The sequence below is a fragment of the Acomys minous genome, assembly GCF_964271855.1.
Source record: "Acomys minous genome assembly, chromosome: 9".
Classification (NCBI taxonomy): Eukaryota; Metazoa; Chordata; class Mammalia; order Rodentia; family Muridae; genus Acomys; species Acomys minous.
The window spans coordinates 81,411,418-81,430,626 of NC_140490.1; the positions used below are offsets into that span (position 1 = coordinate 81,411,418).

Here is a 19,209-nt window from a genome sequence, read left to right on the forward strand (position 1 = left end):
ACTTTGTGGTACCTGCATCCCCGTGCCCCTCACCAGCACCCCATGTCGCCTGGGCTGTATCCCCATGTCCCCATAGTTAAGGAGCTGTGTGACGCTAGGTCGAAGTTTCTTACTGTCTCTGGGCCACAGCCGCATGGTCCCGTTGCAGAAAGCAGACTAATGAAGAGGTTGGGAGGGAGGGAGGGAGGGAGGGAGGGAGGGAGGGAGGGAGGGAGGGAGAGCCAGACAAGGCAAGTGGTGCTGACCATCGGAGCCTGGAGGATCTGGCCCACTTTCTGAAGCTTCTGGAAGCTGCTGTGACCTGGCGTCTCAAGGGTTGTCCGGATGAGCTGCAGTCAAGCTGTGACATGTCTGCTGTTCCCCAGTTGCAGGGTCTCCCAGAGTGGGGCCTCCCTGCACAAGACCCGCAGCCTCTCAGCAAAGACCTGGAGGGCTGTGGTGACCAGCACGTGCAGCAGGCCGGGTCCCTGGGCTGATGGCCAGAGGCCCCTGCTGCAGCCCCCGCGCCCGCAATGGCGGAGGCTGGGGAGCAGGAAGGGCGGGGTCTGGGGGCAGCAGGTTGGCAGGGCAAGCAGCGGGGTGGGTGGCGGAAGCCTGGATCCTCTCTGCTGCTCTGTCCCCTCTGCCTCTTCACCTCTCTAAATCCCCATCGTGTCCCCGTCCATATCTGCTTGTCTCCCTCCCAACACCTGGTAAAAATTTAAAATTTCAATGTAATATTAAGGAAAAACATTAAATATTAAATTTCTCCTTTTAAAAAATTTAAAACATTCAGAGCTGGATCCGGCTCGCCAAGGCCTTTGAACACTTTCTCATGTCCCAAGGTGGCAAGAGACTCTTGAGACATGTCCAACCGTTTGACTTTGCGACAGGACACTGTTGTCTACAAAACTGAGTCACACAACTGCAAAATCTCAAGTTTCAAATAAAAATTAGAGGCCAGGCCTAGGGGGGGGATCTTTAATCCCAGCACTCAGGAGGCAGAGGCAGGTGGATCGCTGTGAGTTTGAGGCCAGCCTGGTCTACAGAGTGAGTCCAGGACAGCTAAGGCTACACAGAGAAACCATCTCAAAAAAACAACAACAAAAAAAATTCAAATAAGATAAAATACATAAAATAAAAATTAGGGGCAGCAAGATGGTTCAGTGGGCAATGCTGCTTGCCACCACACCAGACGAAGAGTGTCTTCTATCCCTACGTGGACGTAGGAAACTGACTCTCATAACTGTTCTCTGACATCCACATGTGCCACACAATATTAAAAATGTTTATAAAAATTAGGAGCTGGAGAGATGCTCAGCTGCTGCAGAGGTCCAGTGTTGGGTCCCAGCATCCACATGGTGGCTTACAAACGCCTGTAACTCCCACTCCATGGGGACTCTCTATTCTCTGCTGGCCTCTGTGACCACCAGGCACATAGTGCACAGAAGTACACACAGGCAAAACATCCATACATGTGAAAAAAAATCACAAAAATTAGAGAAAATAATTTTTCTAATTCCCCCCCCCCTCCCAGACAGGGTTTCTGTGTAGCCCTGGTTATCCTGGAACTCACTTTGTAGAGCAGGCTGGCCTCGAACTCACAGAAGCCTGCCTCTGCCTCCCAAGTGCTGGGATTAAAGGTGTGCACCACTGAAGGGCCTCAGAACTGATATCCTTAAGGTTTCATTATGGTATTCTTTAATCTCCTTTTCCGATTGTTTGGATTAGTCAGGTTGTTAGGGAGGTGGGCTCGTTTAATAGGTTCATAATAAAATATAATTGATAAGAAAGAAAATTGAGCCTACACACCACCATGCCCGGCTAATTTTTTTCTAGAGAAAAAAAAAAATCCCCAAGTGGGGACTCATCTGTACAGTGTGTGCTCAGCCCGCAGCTGTCCCTGGGCTGTGCCGATGTCTGTGCTGTTGTATCACAGACAGCAGCCTGCAGCTCTTTAATCACCTCTCGTGTGTGGACAGTCTGTTTTTATCCATGGGTACAAGTGTCAATGGCATGTGTGGGACTTGCTTTTTTACCTTTGTATGTTCTGGGCACCAAACTGAGGTCAGCAGGCTTGAGGGTAAGTACTCTGACCCGCCACGCCCTCCTGGTGCCGGTCCACTTTTGCTGTACTGCTGAGGCGGCTCCTACTCTGCAGCCCAGGTTGTCCCTGGAACTTGCCACCTTCCTGCCTCGGCGTCCCAAGCGCAGGGCTGACAGACAGGCATGGCCTCAAGACACTCACTGGACCAGAGTTGATAGGGTCTGCAGTTTTCTGCGTCTCCAAGGCAACATGTTCTATGCTGGCCTCCCCACATAGCTGCGGCTTCTGGGCCCTCCTACAGGGAACAGGGACACTCTGTGCTCCTTTGCCAGCGAGGCTAAGTTCCCAGCACAACATCCACCACTTTGTTGTGGTGTACGACAGTGCATCACGCCGTGTACTATAAGGCAAACAAAGTAGCTGGAAGCTAGCAGGGGGCACCCCACTTTGTGCAGATCACCCCCATGAAGGGCAGCTCTTTTAGGAACTGGTCCATCACTCCCAGGTGAAGTGGAGCGAAACCATGCCAGTTTCTGAGCTCTGACTCTCCAGAGCCTACGCTGCTCCTTCTATGGTAGGGCAGGGCCTCTGTGTTCCCTCAAGACTGGAGTTCAGCAAGGGCGGACACTCCTCCTAAGTTACACAGCATTCAGAGGAGGAGGGAGGGCTGGGAGACAGGGGCTTTGCCTCCTGGAGGTGAGGAGTAGTGGCAATTCTGAGGAGGGCCAGGAACAAGCTTTGCTGACTTTGGGGGAGCTGAGGGGAGGGTGGCAGCACTGAAGGCTGGCTCCAAGTCTTACACTCTTCTTGAGTAGGGACCCTGCCTGGCCTTCCCACACTTAAAGAGTGGGCTGACGTTCCCTGGGGGCTGTGGCCGAGGTGTCCAACCCAGCTTTTGTAATTGCACTCCACGAGGCAAAGGCTGCAGGGGGAGGCCAGATGGAGCGGAGGGACTGTGAGGACTAAGTCCCCAACTCAGCTGTTGGTCTGTCGCCTCAGGCGGAGCCCTGCCCCAGCCCAAGATGCTTCCTAGTGGCAGGTGTCATGCCGGCCTGAGGGACCTCGGGGCTCCAGGCTCCCAGCCAGCCACTGCTACACTGGCTCTCTGGGGTAAAGGGAACTAGCATTGGGCAGGGCTGAGGGATGCGGGGGTGGGGGTGAGGGGGTGGGGAGGTGGGGGGTGAGGGGGGAGGAGCCAGGTCCTGGCCAGATCCAGGTGTCATCTTTTTGGCACAGTGCTGCTTCCTTCTCCTGCTGTGCTGCACTCAGCCCTGCCCAGGCCTCTGCCCTGGCCCTGGCTGCTCAGGACACCAAAGTGACAAAGCAGAAGGGGTGGGGGAGGGCAGCTGGATGCTCAAGTGGGCAATTTTATTAAAAAAACAAACAGAACAAAACAAAACCAAAAAGACCAAAACACCAAACGGAAGTTCACTGCGGGAGGGAGGCCCCTGGTCCTGGCCTCTCCGCCAGCCGACCGCTAAGTGTCCTGCTGCTGCACGAAGGGGTTGGGGATGGCCTCCATGCCGTCCTGCGGGCAGATGAGCACCACGGAGGTACCTCGGCACACCACAAGCCCCAGCTGCCGCGTGTCCTCGGTCAGCTTGTACTGGTCGTCAGGGTCTGGGGATTGACAGGCAAGAGGAACTGAGGGCGTGTCCTCCCACCCGGCAGGCCACAGCCAGGACCTCAGAAGGGCCTGGGAATTTTTATTCCAGCTCTCTCTTGCGGACTGACAGACGCAGACACTCTGGCCCTCAGAGCTGACTGTGGACGGGAACACCTGTCAGGCCGGCAGGGCTATACTACCGCACCACGAAGGTGGTTGAGGCAAGAGCCACCGGCCTCCAGTGTGCTACAAGACCCCTAAAGGGCTGATGTTCACCCCATAAACACCAAAGGGTATCTGTGGGGACAGCAAAGGCCCTGGACAGAGTAGACAGCAGGTGGAGCCGGTAAGCAATTAGAAAGTAGCTGTCACAGGTACTGGAGAGGCTATAGCCTGATGGTTAAGGAACTCTTCAGGGTATTATGGGGTGGGCCTGCTGTGATCCCATGGGCCCTGAAACCACTGACACAGGCAGACATCCCAGGCAAAGGACAGAGGCCACCATTCCTGCCCTCCCGAGGGCTGAGAGAAAAGCCAGCTAGCTGAGGAGAATTAAGCTGGAAGTCTCACGTCGGGGGCCTTGCCGCCCTTCCTTCTGGTGACCAGACGCTGGAGCTATCAGGAAGTAACCTGCACCCCAGCCTGCACCCTAGGTCACCAGCAGCTGCGACCTGACCCCACAGCTGTGGAGCAGGAACAGGCCCCAGCAGCACTGCTGTGACAAGCTCGGCCAGCTCACCTCGCATGTACTCAATGGTCCCGTCCAGCACCAGGTTGAGCAGTGGGTCAAAGCCTTTCAGGATGCCGCTGGCTTGGGGAACATGGGGGGAGGAGAGAGATGGAGAACGAGGTCAGCTATCCCCTAACTCCCCCCCATCCCCAGTACAAGGACAGGTCAGGGACAGCTGCCACACCGCAGAGAACTCATAGGGAGACGTGTCCTGGTGTGGTGGTCCAGTGACTGACTCCAACCCCCTTCTTTCCAGTGTGGATGGGGGCTATAGATAGTGAATTCACGGTGGGCCACTTGTCAATAAAACTTTATGGTCACCCAAACCAAATTCCACATAGTTTCCATAAAATACAAAACAACTAGTCTGGCCTCAAACTCATAGAAATCCACCTGCCTCTGCCTCCCAAATGCTGGGACTAAAGGTGTGCGCCACGGTGCCCGGCTGTCTTTATTTTTTTGTTTTGTCTTTTTGAGAGGGTCTCATTTGCACAGGCCTTTATTTCCCCAGTGGCAAGATGGCTGGCTTGTACAGCCGTGCCTGGTGTACACGGTGTTGGGATGGAAGCCAGGGCCTCACGCATGCTGAACCAATGTTCTACCCACTGAACTACAGCCCCACCCCTGGCCAACTTTGGCAGGCAGTGTCTTGCTACATAGCTTACAATGGCCTGGAAATTTCAATCTTCCCACTCCTGGGAAGCCTTCTGGGTTCCTGCTACATCCTGGGACTTTAGGGCACTCCTTCCTTCCTGTTGCTTACTTTACCTCCTCATGGCTTACTGGCCTCTTCCTTCAGGATACATCCATACTGGTCTGGGTGCTAACCCCACCTGGCTCCCTTGCCCTGAGACTCAGTTTCCCCACCCACACTTGGGGAACACTTCTTGACGGTACAGGACGGCCCAAGCTTAGCCCTAGTTGGAATGCCTGCACTGTGTGGCTTCCCTTGCTTGCTGTGACCCCGGCCCAGCTCTGTGTTAGGGACTCACCTTCCCGGCCACCCTGGAACTTCACTCGGATGGTCTTATCAATGTACTTAGACAGGTCCAAGATGCTTTCTTTCTTCTTTTTCTCTTTGTCCTGCTGGAGGGTGGGGTAGGGGTGGGGCTGACGAGAGGGTCCTGCTTTCTCACATCCCTATTACCTGGGCTTGGCACAACGCCAACGCCCCATAACCCTGTGGGCAGGCTCATCGTCATCTCCCGTCCTAATTGAATTCCACCCCCTTCAGCATCCCCATATCAATCTGTAACGTCATGTCCCCCAGACAGCATCCCATGTCGCCTGGTCTGCACCCCCACGTTCCGCGACTGCAACCCCATATCCCCCTCTTTAGCATCTCTTGTCGCCCGGTCCCATGTGACCCCCACTCCCTCCGCGTCCCTGTCTCCCTATCCGTCTTCGGGCGTCCGCCACCCTCTTCTTGCTCCTTCTGTGCTCTTGGGTTCTCGCTCCCACCGTCCCTCGTGCCCGAAGCCCCGCTCTCCCCGATACCCAGCAATGCTCACCGCCATCTTGCCGCCGCGCGCCGCTCTGCGCAGGCGCCGTCCCGCCCCTTTCTAACCAGGGTGGGGAGGGCCGTCCGCGCACGCGCAGGCTCGGCGCATGCGCGTCGCGGGGTCTTACCCCCCCCCCGAAGGCGTTGCCGGGAAACCTTCCGCCTGGAGCTGCGGTGGGACCGGCGGACATGGCGGCGGCGCGGCTAGCCGTAGCCCTGCTGCTGCTGCTCGCGGCCCAGGTGAGCGCCACGGCGGGTCGGCACGGCCGCGCCACTCGTGACTAGCCGTGACCTTGCGGTCCACTCGCTGTCGCCACCGCAGACTTCCGGCCGGGTTTAGCCCGCCCTGCGCCCCGGGGCCCCAACCGCCGCCGCAGCCCCCTGCCAGCCTCACTTTCCCCTTCTGCAGAATGGGGCGAGTCCCCGCGCTCCTCCCCCGGAGGCGTCCAGCGCGGCCCCCGAGGTGCTTGCAGCCCCGGCTTCTGCTCCGTGACCTTGGGCTGGATGGGGTCCCCACCTCAGGGTCGGTGCAAAACGCGGGGACGAGCCGCGGCTGTGGGGACCTAGGGGTGTGCACGGGATGCGGCCCCCCTGTAAGACTCCAGACTTGGTGCCCAGGCAGGGGGTTGGCTGTTGGCGTGCTTTGTTTTCTGAGACAGGTCGCGTGCCGGCCTTGAACTCAGTGTGTATCCCAGGCTAGCCTTGAACTCACTTTGTAACCCACGCTGGCCTCAAACTCACTCCGCAGTCCAGGATGGCCTCCAACTTGCTCCGCAGCTCAGGCTTGCCTCCAGCTTGCTCTGCAGTCCTGGATGGTCTCTCTGACTTGCCATGTTGCCCAGGCTGGCCCTGAGCACCCTATGGGGCTTTGGCTAGCCTGGGACTCAAACCACCTGCCTCTTTTATCTCAGGTGCTGGGGTGACAGGCTTGCGTCATGACACCTGGCTGAGTTATTAGATTCCTTTTTATTTGTTTGTTTGTTTGATTTTTGTTTTGGTGGCACCAGCCTCCAGTTCCAGTAGATCTGGGAGTGCTACAGCCTCGGGCACCGCCCCCCCCATGCAGTTGTTGGGTTCTACTGGGGATGGTGGGAAGGGGTCTGTGTGTACTATTACAAGTGCATGTTACTATATATATAGAGAGAGTATATATATGTGTGTGTGTATACATATCCATATATGTATATAGATATATATGTGTATATATTCTCTCTCTCTCTCTCTCTATATATATATATATATATATATATACACACACTATATATATTCCTCTTTTGTGGACTCTGTCTGTGGGACAAAGGCCTGGATCGCTTTCAAAGCACTTCCTCTGTTCTTTTTTGGGATTACAGACTTTTGTGACAGGGTCTCCCTTTATAGCTCAGGCTGGCAGTGAGCTTGCAGCTCTGCCCCAGCCTCCCTCCCCAGTGCGGGCCTCCCTGGTATGTGCCTCCCTGACTGGCCGAGCGTGAAGGCATTCCCCACATGTGTGGTCCCTGGCCTCTGCAGCACGTGGCCCACTTCTCCCTTTGGTTGCCTTCATCTCACTCTTGGCTAGCCATGAGCGTTTGAAAGTGTGCCAGGGTTTGCTGCATCCTGCCAGCTGTCCAGGGGCTCCATATTTACCAGGCCACTGGCCTGTCTCTGGAAGCTGGCCTCTTTGGGCGGGTGATGTCCATTGAGGCTATTCTCTTGTTTCTTTGTGTGTGTGTGTGTGTGTGTGTGTGTCTCTCTCTCTCTCTTTTTTTTTTTTTTTTTTTTGAGACAGGGTTTCTCTGTGTAGCCTTGGCTGTCCTGGACTCACTTTGTAGAATAGGCTGGCCTCGAACTCACAGCGATCCGCCTGCCTCTGCCTCCCGAGTGCTGGGATTAAAGGCGTGCGCCACCAGGCCGGGCTGTGTCTCTCTCTCATTTATTTATTTATTTATTTATTTATTTGGTCATCTTGTCTCAGCTGGACCTGTCCTGAGGCTGCCCTGCCCCTTTTTTGTGCTTTTTTGTGGGTCTCTTTTTTTTGGTCTGATGGAGGGCTTTTCAGGGACAGTGACACTGGGAGGCTCTGAAGGATGACTAGGAGGGATGGGAGAGGCTGGCTGCTGTGGGCAGCAGGTGCTAGCCCAGGGTGTGAGAGATGGCATTTTCCCCGAGGATGAGCTGACTGGAGTTTGCACGTAGGGTCTTGCCCCTCAGCCCAGTGCGCTTGCTCCTGGAGAAGTTGTTCTCTGGCAGGGCTAGAGGCAGTGAGCGCAGGAGGGCCTGGGCCTGGCTGGACAGGGAAGCTGGGTGCTTGGGGACCTTACTGGGCAGATGATGGGTGTCACCTGGATCTTATCCTGCATGCAAGCACCTGTACCTCCCTTTCCCACATCTGGTGGGTGGCAGACAGGGTGCCGTTCTTGCCTGGGTCACAGCCTGGCCCAGTTGCCCGATACTGGGACTGACTCTGAGTTGTCCCTCCCCCTCCCTGTTAGCAGGAGCGGCGTGTGCAGTGGGTCTAAGGGGCACTGTGCAGGCCACGCGTGTTCCTGAGGGGCCCCCACCTTCCTTCCCAGGTGACCGTATTCTGTTCTCTCGGCTTCCCACCCCTTTTAGGTGGTATTGGGGCCTGACGCTCAGATGAGTCTGAGTGAGCATTCTCTGTCAGGTGTGGCCGGGACGTGGCGCCTTAGAGGCTGGTTCTTGGGAGAGCCTGACCTGTTCAGAGTGTCACTGTGGCCTCCAGCTGTGGTGCTGGAGTCCAGGCTGCCATGCGCACTGCGGGGTGGGTGGCCGTGAATGTGCCTTTGTGCTGGTAAATGGCCACTGTGAAGAGGCAGTTCTCTCAATTTCCGTTTTACACAAAAGCCACTTTTCACAGAGAGCCCATCCTGAGCCACAGCAGGGCTGCCTGTCCTCTGGCAGGGGTGGTGGCAATGCTCCCTGCTCTCCAGGCCCTGTCACAGCTACCTTGCTGCTGGGGCCAAGGGTGGAGGGAGCCGGATTGTGGGCCTACCACAGGAGTAGACTTATTTGTGTACCAATAAAACTTTATAAACACAGATGGCAGGAGGAGTTTGGGATGTGGACTCTGGCTCCCATGTAACCCCTAAATCCCTCGTGAAAGGAACTTCCAGGGAGGGACACATGGCTCAAGGGCCACACTGAGGGGTGCCCGCTGGGATTGGCTCTGCTGCTTTTGGAGGGGGGGAGGTAGGAAGGAGGCCGGAGTGAGCCAGTGCTCTGAGCCCTGTGGTCTCTGCTGCCCTTTGCCTCTCTCTCCCTTCAGCTCGTCTTCCTGGGACACACCCCGCAGCCTGGAGAGGCAGATAGGGACACGGTCCTTGTGGGGAAGGTTGGTGTCAGGTGCTTAAAAACAAGGTCCCCAGTTGTGTCAGGGGGCCTTCTCCATGCTGCCATCGTGAGATCACCCAGGGCCTCTTAGGGTGTTTCATGCTGAGTTGGGGGCCCCTTATCTGAGTTGGGGCTGCACCCCTAAAAGCTGGCAAGCCAGATCTGTGTGAGAAACCCAGGCATTCTGGTGGGGACCGTGCCAGCCTCAGCCAGTGCCACCATGCTCCCTGCCTGTTTCTACAGCAGGTCTTCAGGCGACACCCAGTCTCTCCCTGAGCGAGGAGTGAGCTCCAAGAGCCCAGGTGTTGAGTGACTTCTGGGAAAGTGTAACAAAATCTGCTTGCCTCAGATAGGTCACCCACATGACAGAAACGCTTCCACCCAGGTGGAGCTTTAGGGAAGCAGTGACCTTATGGGATGTCCTTACAGGAGCATGGGTGGCTGTCACTGAGAAGCTGGTGTCCTGAGAGTGCGGCATCCCTAGGGCTCCCAACAGGCTTGGTGGGCCCTGGGATGTTTTCCCCAACAAGGGCTGCCTGTGTGGCCTCAGCTTCTGCAACAGGCCTACAGCTCTCTGAACCTAGGGATGTTATGGTAGAGTCCTGAGCCTTAGACACCCCCAGCCCCTCCCAGGCCTTTCTCCTCTGTGACGTGCCCTGAGCCTTGGGCTAGACTTGGTGGCGCATTCCTTCAGTGCTGGCACTCAAGGCAGAGGCTGGTGAGTTATAGGCTATCCTGGTCTACATAGGGAGTTCCACCACAGAGCCTGAGTGGGCAGAGCCATGCAAGGCAGCCCTGCCCAGCTCCTCAACCACAGCAGCAGGGTTCAGAGTGTAGAGACCAGAGAGCTGACGGGACTTGACTGGGAACAGAGAACTACAGGAGGGTTCCCCATCCGTGCCTCCACACCCAGCCTTTCCCTGCTGAGGGAAGTGGCCCCCCGAGCTTAGCGTGGCCCTGGCCAGTGTGCCCTTTCTGATGTCCTTTCCTCTTAGCTGCCCAGGCCCAATGGGTCCTCACTGCCTCCACAGAAAGGTTCCCAGAGCCGGATGTGGTGGGGCACACCTTCAAGTCACAGCAGAGGCAGAGGCAGCCAGATTGCTATGAGTTGGGGGCCAGCCTGGTCTACAGAACAAGTTCCAGGGCAACCAGAACTACCCCAGAGATGCCCTGTCTCAAAAAAGAAAAGTCCTCTGACCTCCATATGTTATAGCATCATGTGTGTTGTAGCATGTGCACGCAAGCACACACAGACTGACACACATAATGCTTTTTATTTTTATTTTATTTTATTTTTTGAGATAGGCTTTCTCTGTGTAGTCTTGGCTGTCCTGGACTCCCTTTGTAGACCAGGCTGGCCTCGAACTCACAGCGATCGCCTGCTTCTGCCTCCTGAGTGCTGGGACTAAAGGAGTGCGCCACCACGCCCGGCTCACAAAATGCTTTTTAAATGTGTAGTTTCATTATATAATGCTATCCCACACATTGGTAAAAACACCATAAAGTGTCACACCACAGCAGGTCCCCAATGCTAAAGACACCACAAAGTAGCTGCAAAAGACATAAATCAGGACTAAGCTGGCAGCCTGCTCCAGGCACAACTGCTGTAGCCGGGGAAGTCGCTGCAGGCTGCTGGGGGACCCTGTGTGCCATGGGGTATGTGCCTGCTGGAGCAATAGTGGCCTGATTGTTACAGGTGTGACCAACTGTGGGCTCAGTGTCTAGCCGCATAGGGTGGCTCTGAGGTCGTCATCAGTCTCCTTTCCCAGGTGCTCCACCATCTGCTGCTTTTCTTGCCGTGGGTTTGAGTCTTTGCAGCCCAGGCAATGCCGCTCTAACTTACACATCCTCCCAGCTGTGACGGCCAGCCGGCACCTCCATTGCTGCCTCCCCCTCCCCCCCCCGCCCCCCCCGCCTGATCAGAGGCCTACAGGGCCAGGACATTAGCCTCCTTCTGGACAGAAGCTGAGCCTCAGCCGTGTGCCTGGCCTAACTGTGGCCTGCTCTGTGACCCTCATGGGTTGCGGCTATCCTTCCTTAGCTCCACATGTGGCTTGGGGAGCATCCCCAGCTCAGGGCCGTAGCCGGGCTTCTGAGGCGTGCGAGCAGCATTGCCTCAGTCCTAGGGTCCCTCTCTGCTCTAGTCGAGCGTTGACTGGCTTCCCTCGGGCCCTGCGCAGCCCCAGTAAGTAGCAAGTCACCAGGGAGAGGCTGAGGTGGGCCTGATAGGTGACAGACAGGCTGCAGGCCAGACCCCTCAGAAGTGCTGGTCCCACCTAGCTGATTCTAGGAAGCAGCCATGTACCTGCAGCTCCCTGCTTTGGAGGCGCCTCAGAGCCGTTCAGTGACTTGCTGCCTGTGGGCATGGCCAGCACTGCAGCCCCAGGAGGAGAGTGCAAGGAACAGAAGTGACTCCCCTCTTTTGAGACAAAGTCTTTGTAGCCCAGGCTAACCTCAAACTCATGCCAATCCGTCCTCAGCTTCCCGAGTGCTGGGACGACAGGCCTGTGCCACCATTACCTTGCTCAGGAAGGTGCTCTTGTCTGGTGTCCCTGCCACCGCTTTGCTTTTGCAGGTGGCCTGTGAGTTCGGCGTGCTGCGCGTGGTGTCCCAGACAGGTGGCACCCGCGGCAGGGACTACTGCATCCTCTACAACCCGCAATGGGCCCACCTGCCACAAGACCTCAACAAAGTGGTGAGCATCACACTGGGCCACACACTCCTCTGTCCTACTGGTGACACCCGTTCTTGGAGTCTGATTCCTGCCACTCACCTGAGGGTCCGTGGGTTCCACTCACCTGGGGGTCCGTGGGTTACCACTCACCTGGGGGTCCGTGGGTTCCACTCACCTGGGGGTCCGTGGGTAGCCCCTCCATCCCTCTGCGCCTGGGTCTTTATGCTCAGGAGGAGAAAGTGACTGAGAGCAGTGGGGAGGAGGCTTGTCACCATTAGTCTACAGTGATGGACCAGGACAGAGGGTACCTCAGTAGTGACAGTCTAAGGCAGGATGGCATCCTAGGTCTGGCATTACACTTCCATGTCTTCTGCATGTCACCCTAGCCCCCAGCTGGTGGCTGGCTGTGCATCTTGCTCCTCTGAGAGGACCCCCACCCACCCCTCCCATTTACACTTAGTGGTGTATGCATGGGCTTCTGTGTTCTCTGTGTGTGTGTGCGCGTGCGCGCGCACACGAGTGTGCATACGTGGGCTGTATATGGCTGGCCCAGCCTCCAGGTTCACAGTTTCACAGTGGGGCAGCATGCCTTTTCAGCCTTGAATGACGCTCACACCACTGTGACCAGTACTGAAGCCCGGACACCTGTTAGGCACTTGGAGGACGTGCAGTGTGTGGGGGGGTGAGGTCTCTGTGAGCCCTAGTGCACCTGTTCCTGGCTTTGCATGTTGTATGAACGTGTGTGTCCCTCACAGGATCCTCAGAGCAGCCCTCTGACCCTACACCAGCTGGGGACAACAGGCCTGGCTGCCTTGGTGTGGCTGTTGACAGGGACAGCTAGTGCGTGCTGCCCCCCTGTCTGTCTGTGGGACTTGGTGACCATGACCCCATCCCCGTCTACAGGCTCTCCTGAAGCTTCGAGACTTAAGCTCGACGCAGCTCTGTTCCCCCTGGATCTTCCTGCAGAGGACTTCACCAACCAAGTCGTGCTGGTGGCCAGGGGCAACTGTACCTTCTACGAGAAAGTGCGGCTGGCCCAGGGCAATGGGGCCCGTGGGCTGGTGATAGTCAGCATTGAGAAGCTGGTAGGGTGCCCAGGTCTCTGTAACCTTTGGGGTGGTAGGGAAGCATTGGGGAGCCCTGGCTTCTGCATGCTAAAAGGACCATGGGACATGAAGGGTCCCCGAGGACACCACAGCCACAGGAATTGTGATTTAACCAGTGACCCCTGTGGGGGCAGTGCAGAGGAGCCCCAGGGCTTGGTGCCTGGCACTGCCAACCTGGAGCCCAGGACGCACTGCCCTCATGAAGCAGGGTGTGCAGAGCTGGGCACTCAGGGTGCCTGGAAGGATTGGTGCTGTCCCCGAGGGCTGGGATGAGCCCACAGCTCCTGTCACCACAGGTCCCTCCCGGAGGCAACAAGACACAGTATGAGGAGATCAGCATCCCCGTGGCCCTGCTTAGCCACAGGGACCTGCAAGACATCTTCAGGGTAGGCAGCCAGCAGGCCGTAGGGCGGGCGGCTAGGACGCAGTGGCCCCCACCCTCTGATCCACTCTCCTTTGGGGACAGCGCTTTGGCCACGCGGTGATGGTGTCGCTGTACGCGCCGAGCGAGCCGGTGATGGACTACAACATGGTCATCATCTTCCTCATGGCTGTGGGCACCGTCGCCCTCGGGGGCTACTGGGCTGGCATCCGCGACGTGAAGAAGTGAGTGAGGCTGGACTCCCGGCATGCGGGAAGGGCTGAGAGGCAGGCAGAGCGGTGGCCCTGGGTGACCGCGGTATTTTCCAAGAAGGTACATGAAGCATAAGCGAGATGATGGGCCGGAGAAGCAGGAAGATGAGGCGGTGGACGTGACGCCGGTCATGATCTGCGTGTTTGTTGTCATGTGCTGCTTCATGCTTGTGCTGCTCTACTACTTCTACGACAGACTGGGTATGCCACCGCCCCGCCCACCCGCCAGAGCCCCGCCCACTCCAGGGTCCTTCCCTCTCTGAGCAGAGCCACGCCCAAGAGCCTAGAGGCCTTAGCTTCCCTCTTGATTTCTTGCCCTTCCTGCCCCTCACTGTTCCTGGTGCCCTGCTTGCCTGACCCCGAAGTCTACGTGATCATCGGCATCTTCTGCCTGGCCTCCTCCACGGGTCTCTACAGCTGTCTGGCGCCCTGTGTGCGCAGGCTGCCCTTCTGCACGTACAGGTGAGCCCCAGGCCTGACCAGGCCCTCTCCCACCGACTCGTGTAGTCTCCTACCCTGCTGGCACATCCAGAGAGGCAGCAGGTGCACACTAAGTGCTGGTCGTGGGTGGGCGGGCTCTGGGGCTCCAGGTGCCTGGGCCTGGCTCAGGGTACCAGAGGGAGGGGACAGCCAAGGACGGTAGGCTCAGAAGACGTGTCAACGTCGCAGGCCTCCAGGGGTCTACATTGCTGCTCAGAGACACCTGGGGTGTGCTGGGCGAGGGAGCCCCGGGCCCTGAGAGCAGCAGGGACGGAGTGGAGGCCTGTAGGGTCCCTGGAACCAGAGGGACCAGGCCACATAGTCAGGTATGGGCGGGGACGGCAGGCACAAGCCAGGAGGCCATGCTCAGGGTGGTGTGAGGGGAGGTGCCCGTGGCCTGGGAAGGAGGGATGCTGACGGGTGGTCCCCTCCAGGGTCCCCGACAACAACTTGCCGTACTTCCACAAGCGCCCACAGGCCCGCATGCTGCTGCTGGCACTCTTCTGTGTCACTGTCACCATAGTGTGGGGCATCTTCCGCAATGAGGACCAGTAAGTGCTGCCACGTCCCAGGCCCCTCTGAGGGCCACCCTGTCAACCTCTCGCTGCTGTCCTCGGGTGCCCCCGCTGCCCAGCCTGGCCTGCTGCTGCCCATCTGGAGGGCTGTACACCGCGGCGGCTGCTGCCCGTGTCCCATTTCATCAGGCCTGGCCTGGAGCCCACGCCTTGATAGGATCTAGATAAGGGTCCTGTCCGCCCTTCACCAGCTCCTGGGCAGGGCAAGGGGACATGCTGGCCCACAGCCACTGTTTGTCACCACTGTCTTGGCGTGGGCTCAGGCAGCACCTGATGCCCGGGTGCCACTTGCCACGCCCACCCCCATGGTGATGGAGACTCCATTTTCTCCTGCACTGAATTCCCACGGGGTTTTTATGCATACACACCCCGCCTCAAGGCAGAGGCCTGGCGCCGTGGCCCAGAGGACAAGCCTGCCTGTCCCCACCTGGCTCCTGGTTGTCGCTGACACTGTCTGGCACAACTCAGCCCTCTCCCCAGGCAGCCAAGCACTCCTGGCTTCCGTGCTACTTGGCGCTTCAACAGACGCTACCAGGAGAGGGAACGGGGGCGGCCAAGCCCCTCCCCAGACTCAGTCGGTCTCTACTGTCCCCACATGTCCTACATGGTGGCCACAGCAGCGGTCAGAAGCAGGAGAGCCATGCTCCCACAGCGGCCCGGCTCTGCTCTGGGCAGCCGCAACTCCTGAGCTCCACGGTTGTGTGTTCTGGGGAGGTTCAGATGGGACAGGAGCCGTCACTCTGGCTTACACGCCACATGGAGCCCCACGCCACATGTCTTTGAAGCCAACCTGGGGCCCTGCCACCTGGCCATGGTTATGCTGTTGCTTCTGGGGTCTGAGGCCGCGTGAGGGCGGGTCTGTGGTGGCTGTGCGGGTGCAAGATGAGGCACCGAGTGCCAAGTTACTGAGCGTTCTCTTCCCAGGTGGGCCTGGGTTCTGCAGGACGCCCTGGGCATCGCCTTCTGCCTGTACATGCTGAAGACCATCCGCCTGCCCACCTTTAAGGTGAGGGCTGCCAGCGGGCCGGGCGTGCGCCGCACACCGGAGGCTGAGGACCAGGGTGTGGGGTGTGATCAGAGGCGCAGTCTTGGTTGGGCCTCTGGTCCTAAGCACAGGTCCCGGGTGCAGTACTGGCCATGGGCGGCGGGCTGGGTGGCCCCTCAGGCACTGGCTTTTGCAGGCCTGTACGCTGCTGCTGCTGGTGCTCTTCATCTACGACGTCTTCTTCGTCTTCATCACCCCCTTCCTGACCAAGGTAAGCCCGCCTTGCCCTCCCAGCTGCCGGCTCCCCTCCCCTGCCCTGGCTGACAGGCCTGTCTCATGCAGAGTGGCAACAGCATCATGGTGGAGGTGGCCACCGGGCCCACAAACTCATCCACCCAGGAGAAGGTACGCCACCCCACCACGCGATCCCTGGGCTTTGGCCCCAGCAGAGGTGGTGGGTGTGAGCTGCAGCTGAGCTCTGCTCTCCCCACAGCTGCCCATGGTGCTAAAGGTGCCCAGGCTGAACACCTCGTCCCTGTCCCTGTGTGACCGGCCCTTCTCCCTCCTGGGCTTTGGAGACATCTTGGTGCCAGGTCTGGGCTGAGTGTGTGGGGCGGGGCCAGCAGGTGGGCTGTGGGACTTGGAGCCCATGCGGGAAGTTCAGGAAGGGTCTGGGGGCAAGGTGGCCTCCTGTGCGCCCCTCCTCACTGCCACATCCACGTGGCAGGACCCCTCCAGGTCCTCATTCACCCCTGTGGGTCACTGTGGTATTGTTGAGGTGTGGGCCTGGTGCCACCACCCTGTCACACCATGGTCTCCCGTGGCCAAGAATGGTCTTGGTGATGGTGCGCTCTCCTCCCCGCAGGGCTGCTGGTAGCCTACTGCCACAGGTTTGACGTCCAGGTACAGTCCCCCAGGATCTACTTTGTGGCCTGCACCATCGGTAGGTGGCGGCTGCTGTCCCGCTTCTCTACCCACCTGTCCCAGGCTGGTTTTAAAGGTTTATTTAATTATTTATACAGTAGTCTGTCTACAGACTAGAAGAGGGCACCAGATCTCAGGATAGATGGTTGTGAGCCACCATGTGCTTGCTGGGAACTGAACTCAGGACCTTTGGAAGAGCAGCCAGTGCTCTTAACCTCTGAGCCATCTCTCTAGCCCCCCAGGCTGGTTTTAAATGTCACCTAGTCGGGTGCCTGGTGTGTGTGGCACAGGTTGCCGGGAGTGGTGGTGCCCTTCCCACACGGCTCCCAAGGCCCCGGCCGTCCTTCCTGACCTGCACAGCTGCGACTCCTTTTCTCTCTCAGCCGCCTGTGGCCCAACTGGCTTGCCATTTACAGTCTGTCTGCCTCAGCGAGCGTGGTTCTGGGTGCCCAGCTTGCGGCCCGTGCTGTCCCCAGTCCCTGGCCTTGTTCCCCGCTGTTGCCCACAGCAGTGCCCTGACCAGGCACCTGACACCCACTCTGTCCATGCAGCCTACGGCCTGGGCCTCCTGGTGACCTTCGTGGCGCTTGTCTTCATGCAGAGTGGCCAGCCTGCGCTGCTCTACCTGGTCCCCTGCACACTGATGACCAGCTGCACCGTGGCACTGTGGCGCCGCGAGATGGGTGCCTTTTGGACGGGCACCGGCTTTGTGGTGAATACCAGTTTGCTATGACTGCGGCGATAGCCCCCTAAGGCCGCCAGGTCAAGTTGAGTCCAACCTCCCTGTGCCCCGCTGGCCCCTGGCACGGGTTCCTTGCTTCTGGACGATGGTGCTGTAGGCTGTGTGCTTTTCTGTGGGGGACACTCTGACGTGACCCAAGGCTGTGAGCATTCCTGACGCAAAAACCCCTAGGTCCTGTGCCAGCCAGAGAGCATGGAGGGTACGGTGCAGGGCTGTGAGGGGATGGGGAGTTGCCCCCCTAGGCAGTGGATGCCACTTGGCTCCCCATGGGCCTCATGAGCTAGGGCTTCTTGCTCTAATGGGCAGCTGCTGGGGTAGGCAGAGGTCTGCCCAGGGCTGGGTCAGGGTTACTGTTTGCCACAGGTGGGATTGACTGTCAGCGTGAGTGGGTGCAGTGTATAGAGGGAGCACAGGGGCCCGCACAGCTGCTCCCAGGACTAGCTGCCCTGGGCCTCAGGAGGCCTGGATGGCGCTGGAGCTGGCTGGTGGGAGCTGGGTGTTTCTGGCTCTGGGTGGTTGTGCACGCCTCCTGCTTCAAGTCTCCCGCACTTGGGCTTGGCTCTGCCCCACACTTGTCCCAGCTTCACAGCCCCCTCCTCTCTGCAGAAGGACGGACCTCAGTCTCCATGGGCCCCCACCAAGGGGCCGGCACCTCCGAGGAACGCAGATGAAGCCCTCTCCCAGCAGCCTCCAAGTGAAGAGCTAGCCAAGAGCCCCCTGCCCACCGAGGAGGCAGCCTTGCCTGAGGACGCAGGAGCTGCAGACCCTGACAGCTCAGGGGACAGTACCCCCAACCCTACAAATGTGGGCCAAGTCCAGCCCAGCCCTGTGGTGCAGCCAGGGACTTCGGCCTAGGAAGAGGAGGCGCGAGAGCTGGGCCCTCGCAGCCTTCCATGCCACACAGATGCTGGCCACCTGGGACCTGCAGGGGACAGGGACAGCTGCCACCCACCAGGGTAAACAGACCTGCGCTGTGCCCTTTCTAACATGGTGCTCAGCCCTCTGAGGCCTCGCGCCTGTCCTCCCCCCCACAGCTGCACCCCAGCACCCAGCTCTGCTTCGCACCAGGCCAAGAGCTTCATCTGCTGCCCACTCCATGCAAGGCCGCTGCCTTTGGTGCTTTGCCAATGCTAGCCCGCCCTGAGGATGCACCCAACTGGCCACACCTCCCCCCACAGGACAGGGCTCTCTGGGGCCAGAGCAACATCCCCGCCAGCCAAACAGGTTTCTGTGTTGGGAGCGGCCATGAGGGGCCTAAATGTGGGCACCCTGCCCAAAGGCCCAGGCCGACGCTGGGGTTCAAACCCCTTCAGGAGGTTCCACATCAAGATGGAGTTGAGAATGCTGGCCGGGCGTGGATGGGTCCACGGCCCAGCAGACTGCCCTCAGCTCGGATGTGGAAGCCTTCCGCGCCACGGCCGCAGCTCTCTGCCCTGACGGTGGCTTCTGGACCGGGCAGCTGACCTCTACCTCACCAACCAGGCTCTGGACTCCACGACAGATCTGCCTGCAGGGAGCCCACCACATATGCTGCATGTCACCGAGGCAGAGGCCACGGTCCCCACACGCTGTGATGGAGCCTGGGACCCATGTCCACCCACACTTGCATGGAAAGAGGTGTCTGCCGCAGGGTGGCAGGTGGCAATAGCTGGGGGTGCTCCTAGAGCTCGGGGGTGAGTGGGAGGGAGGACGGTCCCTAGGCACCCTGTCCGACCAGAATGGACAGGCACAGGAGCGCTGTGGCCCAGCCACCGGCTTCTGCCACTCGGACGTAACAAGCCATTTTGTACTGGGTGTCCATGCAGTTCTTCCGTCTCTGAGCTGGTCGGAGGAGCTCTGGGCTGTGCCGCCTGAGGGCCCTGGCTTAGGTTGTCAGGGATTAAACAGCTTTTCATACTCA

The 19,209-nt window shown here is 58.7% G+C and overlaps 2 protein-coding genes across 3 annotated transcripts; one reads left to right on the forward strand and one right to left on the reverse strand.

The window, feature by feature from the left end:
- Window positions 1-3,373: 3,373 nt before the first annotated feature.
- Window positions 3,374-5,921, reverse strand: LSM7 (LSM7 homolog, U6 small nuclear RNA and mRNA degradation associated). 2 transcript variants are annotated; one of them, XM_084795190.1, is made up of 4 exons: window positions 5,874-5,921; window positions 5,355-5,448; window positions 4,372-4,443; window positions 3,374-3,646 (listed from the first exon to the last, which is right to left on the reverse strand). In XM_084795190.1, the coding sequence occupies exons 1-4, from the start codon at window positions 5,877-5,879 to the stop codon at window positions 3,504-3,506; spliced, it is 315 nt and encodes a 104-aa protein (XP_084651316.1). In that variant the 5' UTR covers window positions 5,880-5,921; the 3' UTR covers window positions 3,374-3,503. The 2 variants fall into 2 exon arrangements, with proteins under 2 accessions (XP_084651316.1, XP_084651317.1); XM_084795191.1 differs by having other exon boundaries at window positions 5,355-5,445; window positions 5,874-5,919.
- A 25-nt stretch (window positions 5,922-5,946) lies between these two features.
- SPPL2B (signal peptide peptidase like 2B) lies at window positions 5,947-19,209 on the forward strand. Its single transcript, XM_084795189.1, is given in 16 exon segments — window positions 5,947-6,103; window positions 11,766-11,885; window positions 12,768-12,810; window positions 12,813-12,949; window positions 13,267-13,356; window positions 13,437-13,576; window positions 13,665-13,804; window positions 13,969-14,065; window positions 14,518-14,634; window positions 15,583-15,664; window positions 15,840-15,914; window positions 15,986-16,048; window positions 16,137-16,236; window positions 16,509-16,586; window positions 17,119-17,279; window positions 17,916-19,209. Coding segments are annotated over 16 exon segments (1,743 nt in total). The 5' UTR covers window positions 5,947-6,052; the 3' UTR covers window positions 18,165-19,209.